Source organism: Mastigoproctus giganteus, chromosome 13 (assembly GCF_048544385.1).
Source record: "Mastigoproctus giganteus isolate SK-2022 chromosome 13, ASM4854438v1, whole genome shotgun sequence".
Taxonomy (NCBI): domain Eukaryota; kingdom Metazoa; phylum Arthropoda; class Arachnida; order Uropygi; family Thelyphonidae; genus Mastigoproctus; species Mastigoproctus giganteus.
This window is the reverse complement of record NC_143587.1, coordinates 148,429,661-148,450,555: the sequence shown is the minus strand read 5'-3', so window position 1 is coordinate 148,450,555 and position 20,895 is coordinate 148,429,661. Positions and strand designations below refer to the sequence as shown.

General features: G+C 37.6%; 1 protein-coding gene across 1 annotated transcript in view; it reads right to left on the bottom strand.

Annotated features, from left to right (window-relative positions):
• LOC150076513 (muscle calcium channel subunit alpha-1-like) overlaps positions 1–20,895 on the bottom strand; it is a 1,171,392-nt gene that overhangs the window by 156,561 nt on the left and 993,936 nt on the right. Inside the window, exon 35 of the mRNA XM_090387375.1 lies at positions 6,765–6,861. Coding sequence (XP_090243501.1) covers positions 6,765–6,861 — 97 coding nt within the window. The remainder of the gene's footprint in view (positions 1–6,764; positions 6,862–20,895) is intronic.

The following is a 20,895-nucleotide window of genomic DNA, read 5'->3' as shown; positions in this document are numbered from 1 at the left end:
CATTATGGACCCCACATACGGAATCCCGAAATCTAGAAGGTTTGACAATTTACTTTTTTTCCCTTCAATTATATGATACCACTCTACTGTTACTCTGCCCAACTACCTATTGGTAGACTAGCAATTATTTTAAATGAAATTTTAATGGCAGCTTTGATTCTTATAAAAGACATTTTGTTTTATTTACTGAAGGAGTACTACATTCAATGTATATGTGTAAATTAATAAATTTTATCTGCTGTCCTGTTCATAGTCTTGCCCCATTTATAGCCTTTCCTTGATAACTTCTGATTGCGTACTATGGGATTTATGGTGAATGTTCTATTTGTCATAAATGGTTTAAAAATGAAAATGATAAAGTTTGCCTTCCACATGTGTTATGTCCATATTTTCATGGCAAATTTTTGCAACCCACTGCACTTGCTGCTAATGGCAAAGTGATATGTCCAAATTTTTATCATCAGCATGAGAGGAAGATTTCAACTTGTATTCCTCCTTGCAACATATCATCCATTTAGGTTGTTTAAAATATTTACAAACCAGTGCGGGACTTTTTAGCTAACTACGTACAAAAAGTTAGCTACTCTTTCTTGTGACTGATAATGCATGGTCAAGGTGATGAATTTTGACCAACGACCGAAGATACCCAGCTATTAAAAATAAAGAAATAAAACAAAATTACAGGGAGATCAAAAAGCAAGCAAACAAGCAAACAAATAAAATAATATATATAATCCATGTATTTATTGTGATGGCCAGAAAATGTGGGAGAAAAATTTTATAATAGACACCAACAACAGCAAACTCCATACATTACGGAAGGAGAACCAGCTAATTCAGTGGTTTCCAAATGTGAACCACTGAGCTGCTGTATTCCCTTGTGTGGTATATTCTTCCAATTAGAGTATTAATTTTTTTTAAATAACAAGACTTATTCCTGAGTAATTACTGTATATGTTCAGTTTTTTGCACATTAGCATTAATAAAGGCATATGATGCAAGAAAGCAAGTTAATACAGCATCAGCCAAAGGGCAGAAAAAAAAAGCCTTCCTATTTCACCCATCCATTCACTCCAAATGTTTGTCCAGTTCTTCCTTGAATATATTTAAGCTATCAACTTCCACAATGACAGAGAGAAGTTTGTTTCAGCAATCAACCACATGCTGGCTAAAGACAAATTTCCACACATCTATTTTGCAACTCTTTCCTCAATTTGAATATGTGCCCCCAAAGGTGTGTAAATCTGAGCAAGAGGAAGAATCCCATCAGTATGATTTGAATGGTGAAGCCACATAAGTGTGGCTTCACCATTGCTTTATACAAGGGGACAATCGCCTCCTTATCTCTGTTAGCAAAATTCCTGCATATCATTGACAAGACCCCAAGTACTGCTCTGGCTGCTTGTCTGCACTGCTCTGAAAACTTCATATCTGGCTGCACAGTTACCCCCAGGTCTTTTTCATTCTCCACTACTCTGAATATAGTAGGTCACAGTTGGTACATTACTCTGGGGATACTGCTACCCAAATGCAGTACTTTGCATTTGTCAATGCTAAATTTCTTTTGCCAACTATCAGCAATTCTGCTCAACTTTTGTAGATCCTATTGCAGTAGTGTACTATCATTAACAACCATGCCAACCTTCATATATCTGCAAACTTGGACATAGCCTAATATACCTTCATCAATATTATTGATAAATATAGAAACAACAGTGAGCTCAACACCAAACCCTGGGGAATTCTATTAATAACATTAGTCCATGAAGAGCAGTGTCCATTGATTACTGCTCTATGTTTTCTCTGACTCAACCATCCCTTTATCCATAGTAGCAACTTGCCTTTAATGCCATACTGCTCCAATTTGTATAGCAGTCTTCCATGTGCAACAGTATCAAAAGCTTTACTGAAATCCAAGTGTATAATATCAAAATTATTTTTTTTCATCTGGCCACATCATAGTATCCAATCAAATTGGTCAGACAAAACTTCTCCTTAACAAACCCAAGCTGTGTCTGAACAATAACTGCAGTCTTGTCTAGACAATTCTGTAATACTTTTTTAACCAGTGACTCCATTATTTTCTTTTGAACAAAAGTTAAACTAACATATCTGTATACTCTTGTAATCCTTTAATCCCCCCTTTGTAAATTGGAGATACATTTGCATATCTCCAGTCCATGGGGACCATCCTGAGTACAAGGATGCTCTCATAATTATGGCTAAAGGTTTGCTTTTTTCTTTTATTGCCTCCTTTAATATAACTGGATAGATCCCATCCACCCCAGGTGCCTTTTTTATGTTTAGCTTCAACAATTTATCCTCCACTTTGTTCTCAGTTATTACAAAATCGTTTAGCTCCCTGTTAGAGTTTAATAAGCTTCTTTCCTCCACTTCCCTACAGAATTGCGAATGTAGCTATCTGAGCAGGTTCATCAACAGTCGTACCATCGATATCAAATTGACCAATCTGATTCATCCTCTTCCTTCTAGAGTTTACATAAATTCAGAAGTCTTTCCTGTGTTTCTTTGCATTCTTTTCTGAAGATTTCTTGTAATCTGCTATTGCTTGCCCAACCTCCTTTGTGACTTGATTACAGACTAGCTTATATCTACCATAGGCTTCTGTGAATTATATTAGTGGTTAGAATAAAATTTATAACATATTATGCAAAGGAAGCCACACAGAAATTCAAACTGGATGAAAAATGTTTAAAGAGACTTGTTCCATTAATGATAATCCCTGAAATGGAAGGAAGAATGAACGAGGAGACTGTGGCATCTGTTGAGGAAGCTTATCAGCAAAGTCTGTGAAAATCACTAAGCTAAGTATCTCTGAAACTTGGTGTTTGTAAAGAAACAGTGCAAAAAATTAAAAAGTGAAATTGCACAAACAATCTTCAAGTTCATTAAACACTGCTGGAAAAGGACTACTGTGCAAAATTAGCTTTCTGTTGCGCATTTAATGAAAACATCATCTTATCTCTTGATAATCTAAAAATGTTTAGTGATGAAGCAACATTCAATATTAGTGGCTAGATTAATGATTACTGTTATATTTAGGGGACAGAAAAATCACTAGAAATCGGGGAACAGAAAAGGGATTTTGCTAATCTGGTGTGCCCTGGAAAAAATGGGCATAATTTATTCTTTATTTTTTGAAGAAACCAGGGTTAATAGTGACAGCAATGTTGCAATGCTACAGGATTTTTTTAAGAAATATGTTTTTTAGCAGGATTGAATGCTTGACATTTTTAAGCACAAGTCTTCCCAAACAGATGGTCGGCAGAAATGGGCCAATTGCTTGGCCAAGTTCCCCCATTCCTCCCTTAATTTTTCCCCATTGGATTTTTTCTATGGAGCATGTTAAAAGTGGGGTTTACTCCTCAAAACCTCACTCTTTAAACATCTTTATAACAGGATCCTGAATGTTAATGCAACTGAAACAAACGACAGAAAATGTGTTAATGGAATTGCAAAATTATACTGTACTTTGCATCAGTAATGATGCATGTTATGTTGAATCTTAACAGTTTTAAAATTACTTACATATCCCAAAAACTTGAATAAATTACCTTTCCAATGCATTTTACCAAATCTTGTATAGTACCATTATATATCCATTGCATTTTACTTATCTCATATAGAACCTAAGTTGCTGCAGTTTTAAATTGCACAAGGACTTTGTGTGTGTGTGTGTGTGTGTGTGTGTGTGTGTGTGTGTGTGTGTGTGTGTGTGTGTGTGTGTGTGTGTGTGTGTGTGTGTTCCCTACAGAATACTGTGGTAATTTTAAACCAGTCACTCCCATCCCTTTCAAAACTTATTCATAATATTTTTAAGCACCCTATATCACATTCACACTGATAGGTTAGCCCTTGTCTGTTGTACACTTGGTCCCCCTACCTTCCCATAAAAAGGTGATACACAAATGCCACCTCAATGCTACCCACCAAGTAGCAAGGTTTTGGTAAACACTTCTTGAGTACTGTATCTAACTCCAAGTTATGTTATTTGATAAATGGCTTTGTGTGAAATGTAATGCAAAGCATACATTACCTAACTAGTTTATAGATTGCCCTAAAAAAAAAAAAAAAGTGTACTTTAGTATAAAAAATTAAGAAATGTTAAAATAAACCTTGTAGGCCAACATTAACATTCTCATGTGACTCTGCATTGCTTCTATAAATAAATAAAAATAGTGCAGCCATTATCAACCCACTGCAGGATGGAAGCCTCCTCAACAATTCATGCTGAGGGAAATGGACCATACTCTGCCACGCTGGTCCAGTGCGGGTTGGCAGATCGACCGTATTCAGCAGTCAGGGGCTTGAATCCCGGTCTACTCAAAGAGCGTGTGCTACTACACTCCCGCTCCTGCCCACTCGGCTACGGATTGCTTCTATACACCTTCCCAAAAAGCATGATTCATCATGCTAGCAGAAAATTGGTTTCTTTTTCAATATTTGAAATAACACTCTTATTCAAGGCTAACAAGTAAGTAATTATCATGATAATGTGTAGATAGTATACGGCATCATCATAATAGTGGAATATAATGTATTAATCTTCAACTTGATTCTTGGTGGATTAATTCTGATGAAATTAAGCCTTTCTTGGTAAGAGCAATCCTTTGTTCCCCTCACCAATCTCACTGCCCTCTGTACTTGTTCAAGCAGCTCTACATCCTTCCTAAAATGGGGTCTCATGACCTATATGAGTACTTAAAGTGTTGCCCGACCATTGTCATATACAGGAATTTTGCTATCAGGAATAAGGAGGTGATTATCCCTGACCATTGTCAGGCATAATCACCTCCTTATCGCTAATAGCAAAATTCCTGTATATATCATTGACAAGACACTTAACAAACCCATACTGTGTGTGTGAACTACAACTGCAGTCTTGTCTAGATGTTCCTGTAATGCTTACTTAAACAGTAACTCCATTAATTTTTCTAGAACACAAGTTAAACTAACAGATCTGTAATTATTCATGTCACCCTTTGATTCCCCTTTGTGAATTGGGAATACATTTGAACTTCTGCAGTCAGTGGGGAACTCCCCCAAGTCATCCAAGGATGCTGTCATAATGGCTAAGGGGTTTCTTACTTCCTTTGCTGAATCCTTTAATATAACTGGATATATCTCATCCACTTTGGGTGCTTTTCTTATGTTTATCTTGATCAATCTCTCCTCCACTTTGCTTTCAGTTATAACAAAAATATTTAGCTCCCTGTTAAAGTTTGTTAACCTTGTGGCCTCTACTTCTCTACAGAATTCCTCATGCATGAATGCAGATGCAAAATACTCATTCAGTTTGTCAACTACTGAGAAGGATTATTATTATTAGTCACATGGTGCAAGGAAGCCTGAGGCTTATGCTGCACTGGCCAAAAAAAAAAAATTCCCAAATTACCATGAGAAAGAGGGAAATAGAAAATAATCACCAAGAAAAAGAAGAACGATGATATCCAGCTCAGGACCCTGGGTTCGCCAAGCCCATACTCACCAGATGTGAGCCCCTGGGGTTAATCATCAACAGTCAAACCATAGACATCAAGCAGACCAATCTGATTCATTCATCTCCTTCCTTCCAGAGTTTACATAAGTAAAGAAGTCTTCAGTATTTTTTTTCTTTGCATCTTTTGCCAATGATTTTTTGTAATCTGCCTTTGCCTGACTAACCTCCTCTGTAACTTGATTACAGACCAGCTTATATCTACCATAAGCTTCTGTGTTGCCTGATAATATGCATCCCATGCATTTTTCTTCTCTGCCACGAGTCTCATTAGTTCATCTGACATCCATTTAGGTCTAAACTGTGAACAATATTTCTTAATTGGTATGAAAAGATTAGTTGTTTCCAAGATTAATTCCTTGAATACTTCCTATTTAGAATTTGCTGTTGGTAACATCATCAGTTGCTTCCACTGAATATCACGTGAGAACTGTCTGAGACTACTGTGGTCGCCTCACAAAAGCATAAACTCTTCCCTTTATTCCTGATGGCAGTGACAACTTTCAGTACATCCCACATCAGTACACTGTGATCACTGCCACATAGTGGTTCCTTTATCTGCAGATTCTTAATGCATAAATAATCACTGCTGATAATCAGATCAAGAGTATTACTCCCTCTTGCTGCCTCTTGAACATGTTGCTAGAAGTGTTCATCCATTAAATCCACAAAAGCCTTGCTAGTGTGCAAGTAACTAACCCAAAAGTTCCAGTCAATATCTTGGAAGTTGAAATTATCACAATTCTCTGTATAGTTGTTCACTGTATTCATCAGAGTAATTAGGCCTATAACACACTCCTACTCTAATATTTTTGCTTTCCCAGTGCTTAGGTCACACCAAACTGATTCAACATTGCACTGTCCACCCATGTCAACCTGAGGCACTTCCTTAAATCTTTGCTAACTAAGAGCACAACCTTCCGCTCTTCCTATCCATCCTTTCTCTAAACATTTTACTCCCCAAATTCCAATTCTGCATTTCTTATATCTGTGTGATATCACATCTCTGATTTCCCAACAATATCTGCCTTTGATGTCTTGGCCAGTGCAGCAAAGGACAAGAGGGGCCAGTAGAGCCCACAGCACTTGCAAAATGGCTTGCAATGTACCCCCTCTAAAATTTCATTTTTGATTTCATTTTCTTACTTTAAAAATCGGGTGATTTGAATGAATTAAAAGATGCCATTTTTTAATTACCAACATTGATCAATTTTTAAATATAATTATTCTTTAGGTTATAACCTACCTTGCATGCTACACGGTGAGGACAAAGTTTTCCAAAGCCCAAAGGTGGAGAAATTTTTCTTAACAATGTTACTACATCCAAGTGCTTGATTCTACCCCTGTTGAAAAAATATATCTGAATAGCTATGCTAATACACATTAATAATTTATAACTGATAACTCTTAAAATTAAAATTCTTTACCAAAAAACAGCCTTCAATGCAAGGGCTAACTCTAATGTTGTAGTAGGATTTGATGGGGACAGGTGCAAAGTAACTGTACAAGATGAGGATACTAATCAAAGTGGGATGATTTTGTGAGTACAGACAAGGGTATGACTTGCATAATGAACACTTCTAGTCATGTTCACTGCTGTTGTTGTTGTTGTTGTTGTTGCAGTAATACTCAATTTCCAAAATTGATAGGACCAAGTTATCTCTATCAGCAGCAAAATGTAGGAATGTTGTAGAATTATCATTCTTTTGAGATGCATAAAATGTAATATTAGCATTAGTAGAGGCATATGAGGCAAGAAAGCAAGCTTATGCAGCATCAGCCAAAAAAAAAAAACCACTTCCACTTCACCTATGTTCGTTCGAAATACCTGTTCAGCTGAGCCTTAAACTTATTTAGGCTATCAACTTCCACGACAAGGGATGGAAGTCTGTTCCACCAACCAAACACCTGCTGGCTAAAGGCAAATTTCTGCATGTCTATCCTACATCTGTCTTTCCTCAATTTGAATTTATGCCCTCTCAGGTGATTATTCTGAGCAAGAAGAAGAATCCCATCAGCATTGAGCATGCTCAAACCATTCAAGGCTTTATATACCTCTATCAGATCACCTCGCTGGTGCCTAGACTCCAGACACTGTAATTTGCAAAACTTAAGCCTTTCTTTGTAAGAGCACCCCTTTGTTCCATTCACTAATCTTGTTGCCCTTCTCTGTACTCGTTCCAGCAGCTCTACATCCTTTTTGAAATGAGGCCCCCAGGCCTGTATACAGTACTCTAGGTGTGGCCTGACCATTGCCTTATACAAGGGAATAATCACCTCCTTATCCCTGCTAGAAAAATTCCTATATATCATTGACAATACACCATGAGCTGCTCTTGCAGCCCGTCTGCACTGCTCAGAGAACTTCATATCTGCCTGCACAACCACCTTAGATTATATATGCTTCTTTATTAAGAAGCATATATAATCTAAGGCAGTCCACCCAGTTCATGTGGGTGACTGGTATAAAGACAAATAAAATGAAACAGTAAATCAGAATGTCTGATAATGTGGGAATTTAATTTTCTACATACTGGCTGGTACTTGAGGGTAGTGACTCACTTGGTAGTAGAACAGTTTCTAGATTTGTGATTTTTTCTTAGTGCAGTAAGTAGCATGTTAGAGAAGCAACATTCAAGAGAATGCAATATTTGTGATCTGATCATCATCAGCAGTTTCTTTTGTGCATTAAGAATCCTCAGGTAAAGAAACCCTTAAGTGACAGCAATCAGTGTATCGATGAGGGATTTAGTTAAAGACATAACTGCCTGTAAAAGGTAAAAGGAAGAGAGTTTCTTTCAAAAAAGTAACTAGAAAGGTCTTAGATTACATTGAAATTATTTTCAGTGCAGCTAACTGATGTTGTGAAATGCAAATGCTACATAGGAAGTATTCAGAGAAGTAACCGGAAGCTATTAAGCTTTACATACTAAAAAGAGATCCCATTCAATTTTAGGCATAAGTGAATGCCCCTTGAACTCGCGAAACAATGGTAAAGTGAAAAAAATGCATGGGATGATTATAAATTATCAGTAACACAGAAGAACACAGTAAATATAACCTATTGTGTCAAGTAACAGACTAGTTTATAGTTGTTAAAGAAGCACATAAATAATCTGCCTTAGCATGCATAAGGCAGATTCTGTAGTTTCACAATGTATTTTTTTGGCATCTTACTGAAGGACATTTTTAATTATCTTCGCACCACACACACACACACACACACACACACACACACACACACACACACACACACACACACACACACACACTCTGGGGTTACACATATGTTTTCTAGCATTCCAACTTCCACATCCTTCATGCAATACAGAATAGCATACATGACAGCTAATTCATTAATGAAAATAGCAAAAGAAAAGACTATGATATGATGGTGCAAAATGGCTCAAAACACACTGAAAAGATGGAATCTGAGTCTCTATCATAAATGTATATGGTTGGGATATATGCAATTTGAATGGATTATAAGGTAGTACTGACATGGATTTTTAAGTGGAGATCATTTGTTATCCATTTGATTAGGTCATGTCAGCTGACCTAATCAAATGGATAACAAAGAAATATGCTGATATTACACACTTAGATTTCAGTAAAGCTTTTGATACTGTTCCCCATTAATAATTATTGTATAATATAATTCAGCAATGTGATATTAGAAGTCAATTTTCGTTGCTGATAAAGGCATAGTTAAATTGTGGTGCTGTGTGTTTGAATGTTTTTTGGCACAATGGTAACTTTGGCCATATTTCACCAATTGTTGGTATCAATATTGAGGTAGAATTTGGGGTAGAATTTTTTTCCGCGTGGTCTGTGCTTGTTAACAGGAGAGACTGATTCTACAGGGAAAGGGTACACTTAAATAGAAAGGGTACGAGAATATTTGCAGATGCTATCGAGGCAGTGTTAGGTGGGTCGGAAAATTGCTAGCTTGGGGGCGATTCACAGATTAACGGTGGCCACAGGTAGAAGTGAAAGTGATTCTTGAACTGTTTCTATTAGAATGATCAGCAGCCTGATCTGGGGATTTCCAGGACTACTGGGAGTCATTGTGGAACAATTAAATACATGGGCTGTGTTAGGGTAACTAAGAGTAGAAATAGGGCATGTATACTTGCATGTACACCAATGCTAGAAGTATAGTTAATAAATTTGATGAATTTGAAGTGCTGGTCAAGACACCAAATGCAGATATTGTTGGGATATCAAGGACATGGTATCACACAGATATAAGCAGTGCAGAATTGGAATTTTGAGAGTACAATGCATACAGAAAGGACAGACAGGGCAGGAAGGAAGGAGAGGTTATTCTGTTAGTTAAGAAACACATAAAATCTAAGGAAATGCATTCAATTGACATCGGTGAACAATGCAATGTTGAGTCAGTGTAGTGTGGCATAAGCACAGGGAAAGGGAAAATGAGAGTAGGCATGTGTTAAAGGCTAATGACTCTGATCAGAATAATGAACAATTGTGCAGAGAAACAGAGTGGGCCAGTAAATCAGAATGTCTTATAATTGGGGATTTTAACTTTCTGATACTGATTGGAACTTGTGGATTGGTTGCTCACACACTATGAAGACTTTTGTGGATTTATTGGATGACTGTTTTCTACAGCAATATGTGTGAGAGGCAACCAGAGGCAGTAATATTCTTGAACTGATTATCAGCAGTGATTATTTATGCATTAAGAATTTCCAGATAAAGCACACTGTGATCACTGGCTGACAGTGATCACAGTGTGCTGATGTGGGATTTACTTAAAGATGTAACTACCATCAAGTGTAAAGGGAAGGGTTTTTGCTTTCATAAAGGTGATTTAAGTGGTCTCAGACAGTTTTTAAATTCTATACAGTAGGATCAACTGATGATGTCACCAATGGTGAATTCAAAATGGAAGCCTTCAGGGACTTAATCTTGGAGGCTACTAGGCTTTTCATACCAACTAAGAAACACTGTTTAAGGTTTAGGCCTAAATGGATGTCAGATGAATTTTGAATGAAGCTTGTGGCTGAGAAAAAAAATGCACGGGAGGCACATAAATTATCAGGTGACACAGAAGCTTAAGATGGATATAAGTTAGTCTGTAATCAAGTCACAAAGGAGGTTAGGCAAGCGAAGGCAGATTATGAGAAAATCTTTAGCAAAGGATGCAAAGAGGAACAGCAAAGACTTCTTTACTTCTGTAAACTCCAGAAGGAAAGGGATGATTCAGATTGGTCTACTTAACACAGATGGCTCGACTATTGATAATCCTGCTCAAGTAGCTGATAAACTGAATGAGTATTTTGTATTTACATTCACATATGAGTTATTCAAGGGGGGGGGGGGAATGCCAGAAGTGTATCAACCTCTAACAAGGAACTACGTGATTTTGTAATAACTGAGACCAAAGTAGAGGAGAAATATTAAAGGAGGCAGCAAAGGAAGTAAGCAAATCCTTGGCTATGTAATGAGAGCATCCTTGTACTCAGGGGAGGTCCCCATGGACTGGAGGTGTGCAAATATATCCCTAATTCACAAAGGGGATTCAAAGGACGACACAAGTAACTATAGATCTGTTAGTTTAACTTGTGTTCCAGGGAAAATAATGGAGTCATTGTTTTTAGAAGCATTGTAGGATCATCTGGACAAGACTGCAGTAATAGTTAAGACACAGCATGGGTTTGTTAAAGGGAGGTCTTGCCTGAGCAATTTGATTGGATACTATGATGTGGTCACAAAAGAAGTTGATGCAAAAAATAATTTTGATATCATATACAGTAGACTCTCAATTTTCCGGGATAGATGGTAAAAACAAATTCCTGGGTAATCGATTTCCCAGTTAATACAAAAATACAGCAAGTTCCCAACATATGTAAGAGATACGTTTCTAGACTTTTTACGTAACTCGGGAATGACTAAAAAAATATTGCTGCTATATTCCTGATATGCCAAAATTACAAAAACCACATAATATCCTCAGAAGAATTAAGAAAAATAGTATATATTTTTAATTAGTTCAATTAAAACCTTTATCTGGGGACAGTGGTGAAGTAGCCAGAGTGGCACATAAGAAAAGAAAACAAGTGTTATTGTACTGTAACATCTGATTTGTATTTTGTTATTTCATTTTGCCTTGGTTATTATAGCTGATCTCGTTGGTGCCATTCACTTCACCACTTCTCGTATTCTGTCTTTCTCCTTTATTATTTTGTTCACCTTTGCCACTGACAAATCTGAATTTCGTGCGATACTTGTTAACGTTTGGCCATTTTCATACATCCTTATTAGTTTAATTTTCTGATCCAAATCGATCGCTTTCCTCTTCTTGGTAGAGTTACTAGTACTGCTGTCACTTATTCTCTTAGTAGGCACCATGATAACGGTCAAATTAAATTTTCTGAAAAGAACTTCACAGGGAATGAAAACTCACTATCACCACACGCGAGCTCACATTTTACTAAAACACATTTCTGGAGGTCAACAAAAAACAATAAAAACAATTTGCACTTTCCAGGTTACTGGGCTTTTCTGTAAGTGTAGTCTATTATAAATGGGTAGTCAACTGGATCTTATTGCATTTGTGATAATACCGATAGCTGGAATTCTGTAGAATTTTATGTTATTATAGTGAAATGTGTGTCCCCTTCTCTGAAATCTTCAGTCATATAAAAAAATATATAAAAAAAATGTTACGTAAGTCGGGGACTTACTATATCGAAAAAAGCTCAGCAACCTACTTAAAAAGTATGGCGATAGATAAAAAAATGAAAAAACTTACCACGTACTACTACTCGTGTGTTCAATACGATGCTTCCCTTTTTTTACGATGTCGATTTTAAATCATTAGATTTAATGATTTAAAATAAAGGGAAGCTAAATAAAGGGTCTATTTTAAATCATTAGATTTAAAATTGACCCTTTATTTAGCTTCCCTTTATTTTTTAAAATGATGCATATGGTCACCAACATTATAATAGTTCTTTAGAGATTTAACGGATGTATGTTTTCAAACTTTTGAATAATTTCAAGTTTTTGTTTAATTCTCTTTTGTTTGCCCATAATTTTTCGATTTCTAAACAAAAAAAAAAGAAAAAAAAAAATAGTTACTATAAAAAAAATTCCGACATAAATAATGGAACAAAATTTGTCCTTTTGCAGTGTGACGGAACACAACAATCTGACGCGACACAATAAAACAAATTAAACATTTGTTTTCTCTCTCTCTCTCTCTCTCTTTTTTTTTTTTTTTTTTTTTGAGCAACGGGTGTGAAGACAGTGGAGGTTGCAAGATAATAGGCACAATAATCTCCTAATGATGATGACTTATAACACCGCTTGTCGCTCATTCACGACTTGCAAAACTTCTGTTTATACCTATTCTAGTTATTATTTGAATTTTATGATTTCTGGTTGATATATATATTTTTTTAATTGGGAGTCTTGAAGTGTCCCGGTTAATCCAATCCTGGTAAATTGAGAGTCTGCTGTACTTGGATTTCAGGAAAGCTTTTGATACTGTTGCACATGGAAGACTGCTGTACAAATTGATCGCACCTATCTAGGGTACTGGAGGGTACCAGTACCCCACCAGTACCCGACATGAGGGCACATGTTTGAGGACAACCTATCGCAAACCAATGTGTGCTGGTCAATTTACCAACTAGCAGTCAGCAAGCATGCGCAGCCATTTTCTTGGCACTGTGTGAGTCCTGTTACCCCTGCACCTGGACCCACTCTAGTTCTGTGGATGAGAGGCACTGAGATTGCTGGGGTCAAGACAGATCTTGTGAGGTGTGGCTACCCCACCAGTACCCTAGAGAGGTGTGACCTACAGGCCCGTGACCACGTAGCGACCCACAGGACCGTTAACGGTAATGACTTCGCCACTACCACATTCATCCCATACAACCTGAACCTATCACAGCAGGTTTCTAGGGTCTTAAATTCTCATGGGATAAAGTGCGTAGAACTCACAGACAGGAAGTTGGTATCCCTTGTCTCCAAGGTAAAAACACCACTTCCCACCTTGCTGCAGAGTGGACTAGTCTACCACATTTCTTGCCGCGACTTCACTAGTTGCTACAGCGGGGAAACTGGCAGAAGACTCAGCAAACGTGTTTCTGAACACAAAAGAGCCATTCATTTAGTGGACGTAGAACACTCGGCCATTGCTGAGCACTTCTGTTCGACCCAGCACGACATTGACCCATGTCACGATGTCATGGTTATCGATATGTCCCACCATTACCGGCACCACCATTACTGGATTGGAGTCACTGTACATCCCGTGCTCTAATACTTCCTTTAACAGAAGCAGAGGATGTCGTGTCCATCCTATTACTGAAGCAACCATCCTTATGGCTACAAACATTGGCATTCACAACATTCCCATATGTCACAGCCACAAGCTTTACCTTCTAGCAGCTGCAGTTAATTTTTGCATCATATGGTTCCCAATACATGACTGCCATCGCACGCACATAGGTTTTGTATTTCTAGACTTTTAAATTAACAGTTAAAATACTGATGAAGGAATTCCGAAAGCTCTTTTACTGTCTTTTACTGTAAATACATACACTGCTTACTGTATGTATCTTAACATTAAACCTACTTTAACTGCAACTTATTTTATTTTTAATTTTCCGTTCCGCTCTGCGTTGCACAGTAAGAAAATATAAGAATAATGAATCCAGGGTGCATAGGTCTTTTCAATTATGTATGAACTGTTCTTGGCCATCAAACATACAATGTAGTCATGAAGCTACAAAAGAATTTAATTTTTATAGGCTGAGGTAGGCAACATCTCAGGTTCGCCCACTGATGTAAATCTAACCACATCATTCTGAAGGGCTTTCTTTACAAGGCTCTGTTTCCCAGTGAATGTATGCAGTGTGCCTGTCGAAACTTCAGCTACCGGACTCTAAATATTTAGATTGGATGCCTCCATTGTGACTTACAAGCTGTCTCCACCAGTAAAGTGGCCCTGATGCTTTAACTTAGGAGTTTGGTTGCTACCTCTGTTTATTCGAATATCATCCAGACCTTGTGCTCCCAAGCTGTCAGAGAATCCGAACGCTATTGTATATGCACATGTGCATGTTTGAAATTTCATGCTTAATGGTCTTTTAAACTTGGAAAATGGAACAGAATAAGAGACTGATGTTTCTATTTTATGTCTAAAACATTTTTTTGCAAGTTTCTGAACAAACTTGAAAAAAAAAAAATTAATTTTGAAAATAAAAGTATAAAACATATCGCATGTCTTAAAATTTGAAAGAAACCCACATTTTTAAAAAGTAAAGAGAAAGTTTGGTACCTATTAGGTGACCTGTCACTGTTTTTGCTACATTTTGGGAACTACAACTACTGGGTTAAGCATGTCTTCCAAGAAAGAATAAAAGTGCCATCAGTGACATTTGGTTTAATTGTCTATTTAAAACCTTAAAAACTTCATAATCAATCAGGTCACCTTGCAGATGCTAAATTTCCATATTCTGAAATTTACTAAAAAGAAGTCTTTCTTGGTAAGAGTATTCTTCCCCCCGCCAAACAATCTTGTTATTCTTCTCAGAACCTATTCCAACAAATCTACGTCATCCTTCCTAAAATTAAGCCTCCAGACCTGCATGCAGTATTCTGTGCAGCCTAATCATTGCCTTATACAATGAGATAAGGCAACAGTTGCCTGCTAGTCACCACTGGCAAAATATCTGAATATCATTTACAGAACTTGAAGAGTTGTCCTGACAATCTTTTTGTACTGCTGAGAGAACTTTGTTGTCCTAGGCAATTGTCTTTTCCATTCTTAACTGCCTTCAAGGTTAGAATGAAAATTAGATTGAAACTACAGTATTTAAATCTGTATTTCCTTTAAGCATTTCTTTTTTGACTATTTTGACAGGAAGGCATGCAATCCCTTTTTCAGCAAACAAATTAAAAAGATGATAATGACATCTTTTAGCCTTGCTTACTTTAGTTTTTGGCCCATAACCGGGCATTCCTTTGAAAACATGTGTCAAACATGTTTTCAAAGGAATTCCACATACATTCAGGTTGTTCAGAAAGATGTTCAATGTTGTATCCTGTGGAATCACCTTCTAATGCTGCCACTAAAAGCAAGTTGATTTTGATTTGGCAATTATTTTTATTACAAAAAACCACCATACTGGGATATATGTAGCCTGGAATCAACTTTAATTACTCCCATCTGCAGCAAACTCCCTTCCTCTATGTTCACTTCTTGCTCGACAATCCCACTTGCATAGAAAATCAAGACCATTTTGTGTAACCAAGTCGTTGACCAAGTAGCAGACCAAAAACTTTAAAATCTCCATGCATTAGCCAACCACAATCCTTGTCTGGAATTTTTTGAAAAGAAGATTAATATTTGCAAAGTGTGCTGAACAGGCTACAAAGAATGGACACACTTATTTCCATTATGAAGGAGTGCTTCTTTGAGGCTTTCCTCTGATGAGTAGATAAATAGCCTCCACTCTGTTGGTTGGTAGACAATTCCAAAAAGTTCATAAATGCAGGAATGTGTTATTAGTATTAGTATTAGTAATGGCCGCATGGTGCAAGAAAGCCTATGGCTTATGCTGCACCAGCCAAAAAAAAAAAAAAAACTCGAACAAAACAATGATAAAAAAATAAAATAAATAAATAATAATAATTAATAAAAAAAAAAAGAAAATTAAACCTATCATCCTATGTGCTTCCCTGACCCAAAGGTACTATCCAGATGACCTTTGAATTTCCCCAAACTGTCAGCCTCTACCACCCATGTAGGCAACTTATTCCAGTAATTTATAACTCGCTGGCTAAAATAAAACTTCCTGCAGTCCAATCTAAACATTTCCCCCCGTAACTTGAATTTATGTCCCCTAGTTCTAGCATCATTTATAATCTTGAAAATTTCGTCCTCATTCATTTTACTGATGCCTCTCAGAGCTTTAAACACCTCAATCAAATATCTTCTAAGGTGTCTAGTTTCCAAACTCTGCAACCCACATATTCGAAGTCTTTCTTCATAAGGACGCCCTTCTGCCGATCTCACCAGGCGAGTGACCCGTCTTTGCACCCTTTCAAGAAGCTCAATATCTTTCTTTAGGTGCGGTCTCCATACTTGAACACAGTATTCCAAGTGTGGTCTAACAAAAGCCTTATATAATGGGATTATCACTTCCCTATCTCTACTTGCAAAAGTTCGATAGGACACCATGGGCCTTCCTTGCAACCTGTTTACAATGCTCAGAGAATTTCATGTCTGACCATATAGTAACACCCAAGTCCATTTCCTCCAGTACTGGGTTTAGTTGAATTCCACCAAGTGAATAAGTTATTTTGGGATTACTGTTTCTCAGCTGTAATACCTTACACTTTGTTGGATTAAAGCATAGCTGCCATTTTTCTGACCATTCCTGAAGTCTGTCTAGGTCTCTCTGAAGAAGCTCAGTCTGACAGTGATCATTAACCACTCTACCAATTTTAGACATCATCTGCAAATTTAGACATCACGCCCTCTATCCCTTCATCAACGTCGTTTATGAAAATTAAAAACAACAGTGGTCCTAATACTGATCCTTGGGGAACCCCACTTCTTACATCAACCCAATCTGAGGAATAGCCATTTATCACAACCCTCTGCCTCCTGCCCTGAAGCTATCCTGCTATCCATCTAAAAAAAAAAAAAATTAATAAAATTAATTATTCTCCAACCTGTTCCAGCTTATAAAGCAACCGCTCATGTGGGACTGAGTCAAAAGCTTTGCTGAAATCTAAATAAACAATGCCGAAATTATTCCCTAAATCCAGCTCGTGAGTGATCCTTTCGAAATAGCAAACCAGATTTGTTAAACATGATTTTCCCTTTATAAAACCATGCTGAGTATAATTGAGAGTTTCAATTCGATCCAAATGATCCTGAATTCCACCCTTGATCATTGCCTCCATGATTTTCCCTATCACTGAAGTCAGACTGACAAGTCAATAATTTCCCACTTCACTTTTAGAGCCACCCTTATGTATGGGAGATACATTGGCACTTTTCCAATCCAAGGGAATCTCCCCAGAATCTAGTGATGCTCGCATAATTAGCCTCAATGGTTCAATGCACTCTTGCTGCCTCCCTTAAGATTATGGGGTATATTCCATCAAATCCAGGAGCTTTACTGGCCTGTAGGCTCGAAAGTTTTTTCATTAAATAATCTTGCGAAATTTCAAAATCAGAAATTTCAAAATCATTAATTACATATTTTTAAACTTCGCTTTCAACTTTATTTTTCAACAACAACCACAATTTCCCATTGCCACAAAATGTTTTTCATTTGTAAATATCGATGAAAAATAACTGTTGAGTTCATCTGCAATGGCAGCTGGTAATATCACCTAATAATATCACCTTTCCCTTAAGTAAAAGTCTGATCTGGTTTGTCCTGCCCTTTTTGGCATTTATATATGTGAAGAATTCCTTATCGCCCCCCTCTTTGCTCTGTTTGCTAGTGATTTCTCATAAACTGCCTTTGCCTGTCGAACCTTTTCTGTGGCTCTATTACATATCACCTTGTAGCTGTTATAGGCTTCAGTACTTTTTATTGCTCTGTAACCTTTCCCTGACACCTTTTTCTGCTCAAGTAATGTGGCAACTTCACTATTCATCCAACGTAGAACCCTCCTCGTGGAGTATTTTTTTAATGGTATATACGCATTCAAGGCATCTGTGATTAATGTTTTAAAAGCATACCACAGTTCAAATGTGTTCGTTCTCTGCGCGATATCTACCCAGTTAATAGAGGCCATGTAGTACCTTAAGGCATCGTAATTTCCTTTTCTGAAATTAAAACCCATTCCTTTGCCTTTTACTGCTGCTACCTCTCTCATCATCCACCGTAGAACTCTGTGATCGCTTCCTGCTACTGGTTCCTCTACTGTCAGCCCTGTTATGTCATCTGATTCATGGGTGATGATGAGGTCTAGGATATTCTTTTCTCTAGTACTTTCCCTGACATGTTGATACAAATAACAGTCATCTAGTTGATTTAAAAATTTTGTTCTCCATGTCGAGTTTCCTTCCCATTTACTCCAATCAATTAGAGGCAAATTGAAATCACCCATAATAAGACATTGACGCTTACTTGCCCATTCCATTTGCATGTAGAGGCTTTTGTCATAATCTTCACAATCACCTGGTCTGTAGATTACTTCTACTCGCATTATACCTTTGTTTCCAACTATCTCACACAAAGATTCTATACTAGCATGTGAAACATCTAAATCTGGGAAAGCTATTGTCGCACTCAGGCTGCTTCTGATAAGAAGCATTACCCCACCACCCCTTCTATCTACCCTATCCTTCCTAAATACATTATACAAGCCGTATTGAAACTCATCATCCCCAATTTCCAGGTGGTACTATGTCTCCGTAAGCCCTATTATATCCATGTTACTTGTTTTAACCAGCAGTTCCAATTCGCTCATTTTATTGAAGACACTTCTAGCATTACTGTATAAACAATCAAGACTTACTGTTCTTGTATATTTAACAACCCTAACACAACCCTTGAAGTTTTTTAGTCTCTCTTCCCTGGCATTAGCTACCCGCTCACGTGAAACGTTTCTGCCCCTAGAACATCTAGATAGTACATCCAGTTGGGTTAACAGATAAGAACTCTTAAGGTAAGTGCAAGAGTTACTTTGACCAATATTATCCACATCCCCCGCCCCCTAACTAGCAGTTTCCCTGAACCTTTAAAGTATCATCAATAATACTGGCAAAAACTTTTGCACTACCTTTGTTTAAGTGTATCCCGTCTCTACTACAAAACAAATTCCTTCTACCTACAAGTGTGGGCCATGCTGATAGAAATTTCCCCCCTAAAACCTTGCAGAGTCCTTCAAGTCTTGAGTTAATCCACAAGGCTTTTAACATATAATCGCTCCTATGTCTGGGCAGAATTGCAGACACATAAAATTGTGGTCTAGCTCACGGAATTTCCTCAGCATGGTCCTGTATTTTTCCAACAAATCGTCAGATCATGTACATTTAATATCATTAGTCCCCACATGAATAATAATATTCTCTTTACCCCCCCCCTTAAAATCTGATAATCTGTTGGTGACATCATTAATAGTTGCTCCCGGCAAACACCCTGGTTCTACTCCACCTATCCTTATTACAAAAAAATATTCCCTGTTTCCTTGACAATGGAGCCTCCTAATAAAACAATGTCCTTTTTAACCAGAGTAATTTGCACTTGGTTTTTCTGTTTTGAGGCTCGAATCGGGTGTGCATCACTTGGTAGATTGCTGGAGTCTTGAATCCCTGACGAGCTCCCAGATGCATTATTCTCGAGGGCAAGCACCCGTTTTTTCAGGGACTCAAACTGTTCCATCAATGTACCAAATTGTAATTTAAGATCGGTGCACTCCTTACATCGAACACAAAGCAAAGAATTTTGCAATATATTATTGAGCCATCTTTGGAAAAATGGGAATCATTTCTTTTTCACGATATCTATTAGCATTAGCATTAGCATTAGAAGAGGCATTGATGCAAGCTTATGCAGCATCAGGCAAAAAAAAAAAAAAAAAAAACCCACTTCCACTTCACCCCTCTGTTCGTTCAAAATACCTGTCCAGCTGAGCCTTAAACTTATTTAGGCTATCAACCTCCACCACAAGGGATGGAAGTCTGTTCCACCAACCAACCACCCCCTGGCTAAAGTCAAATTTCCACACGTCTATCCTACATCTGTCTTTCCTCAATTTGATATGCCCTCTCAGGTGATTTTTCTGAGCTAGAGGAAGAATCCCATCAGCATTGAGCATGCTTAAACCATTCAAGGCTTTATACACCTCTATCAGATCACCTCGCTGGTGCCTAGTCTCCAGACACTGTAATTTGCAAAACTTAAGCCTTTCTTCGTAAGAGCACCCCTCTGTTCCATTCACTAATCTTGTTGCCCATCTCTGTACTCGTTCCAGCAGCTCTACATCCTTCTTGAAATGAGGCCTCCAGACCTGTATACAGTACTCTAGGTGTGGCCTGACCATTGCCTTATACAATGGAATAATCACCTCCTTATCCCTGCTGGAAAAATTCCTGTATATCATTGACAATACTCCATGAGCTACTCTTGCAGCCCGTCTGCACTGCTCAGAGAACTTCATATCTGCCTGCACAACCACCCCCAAGTCTCTTTCATTCTCTACCACTGTCAGTGTAGTACCACAGAGTTGATACGTTTCTCTGGGGTTGCTGTTTCCCATGTGTAGTACTTTACATTTGTCAATGTTAAACTTCATTTGCCACCTCTCAGCCCATCTGCTCAACCTTTCCAGATCCTGTTGCAGCAGCATAGTGTCAGTAGTGTCCT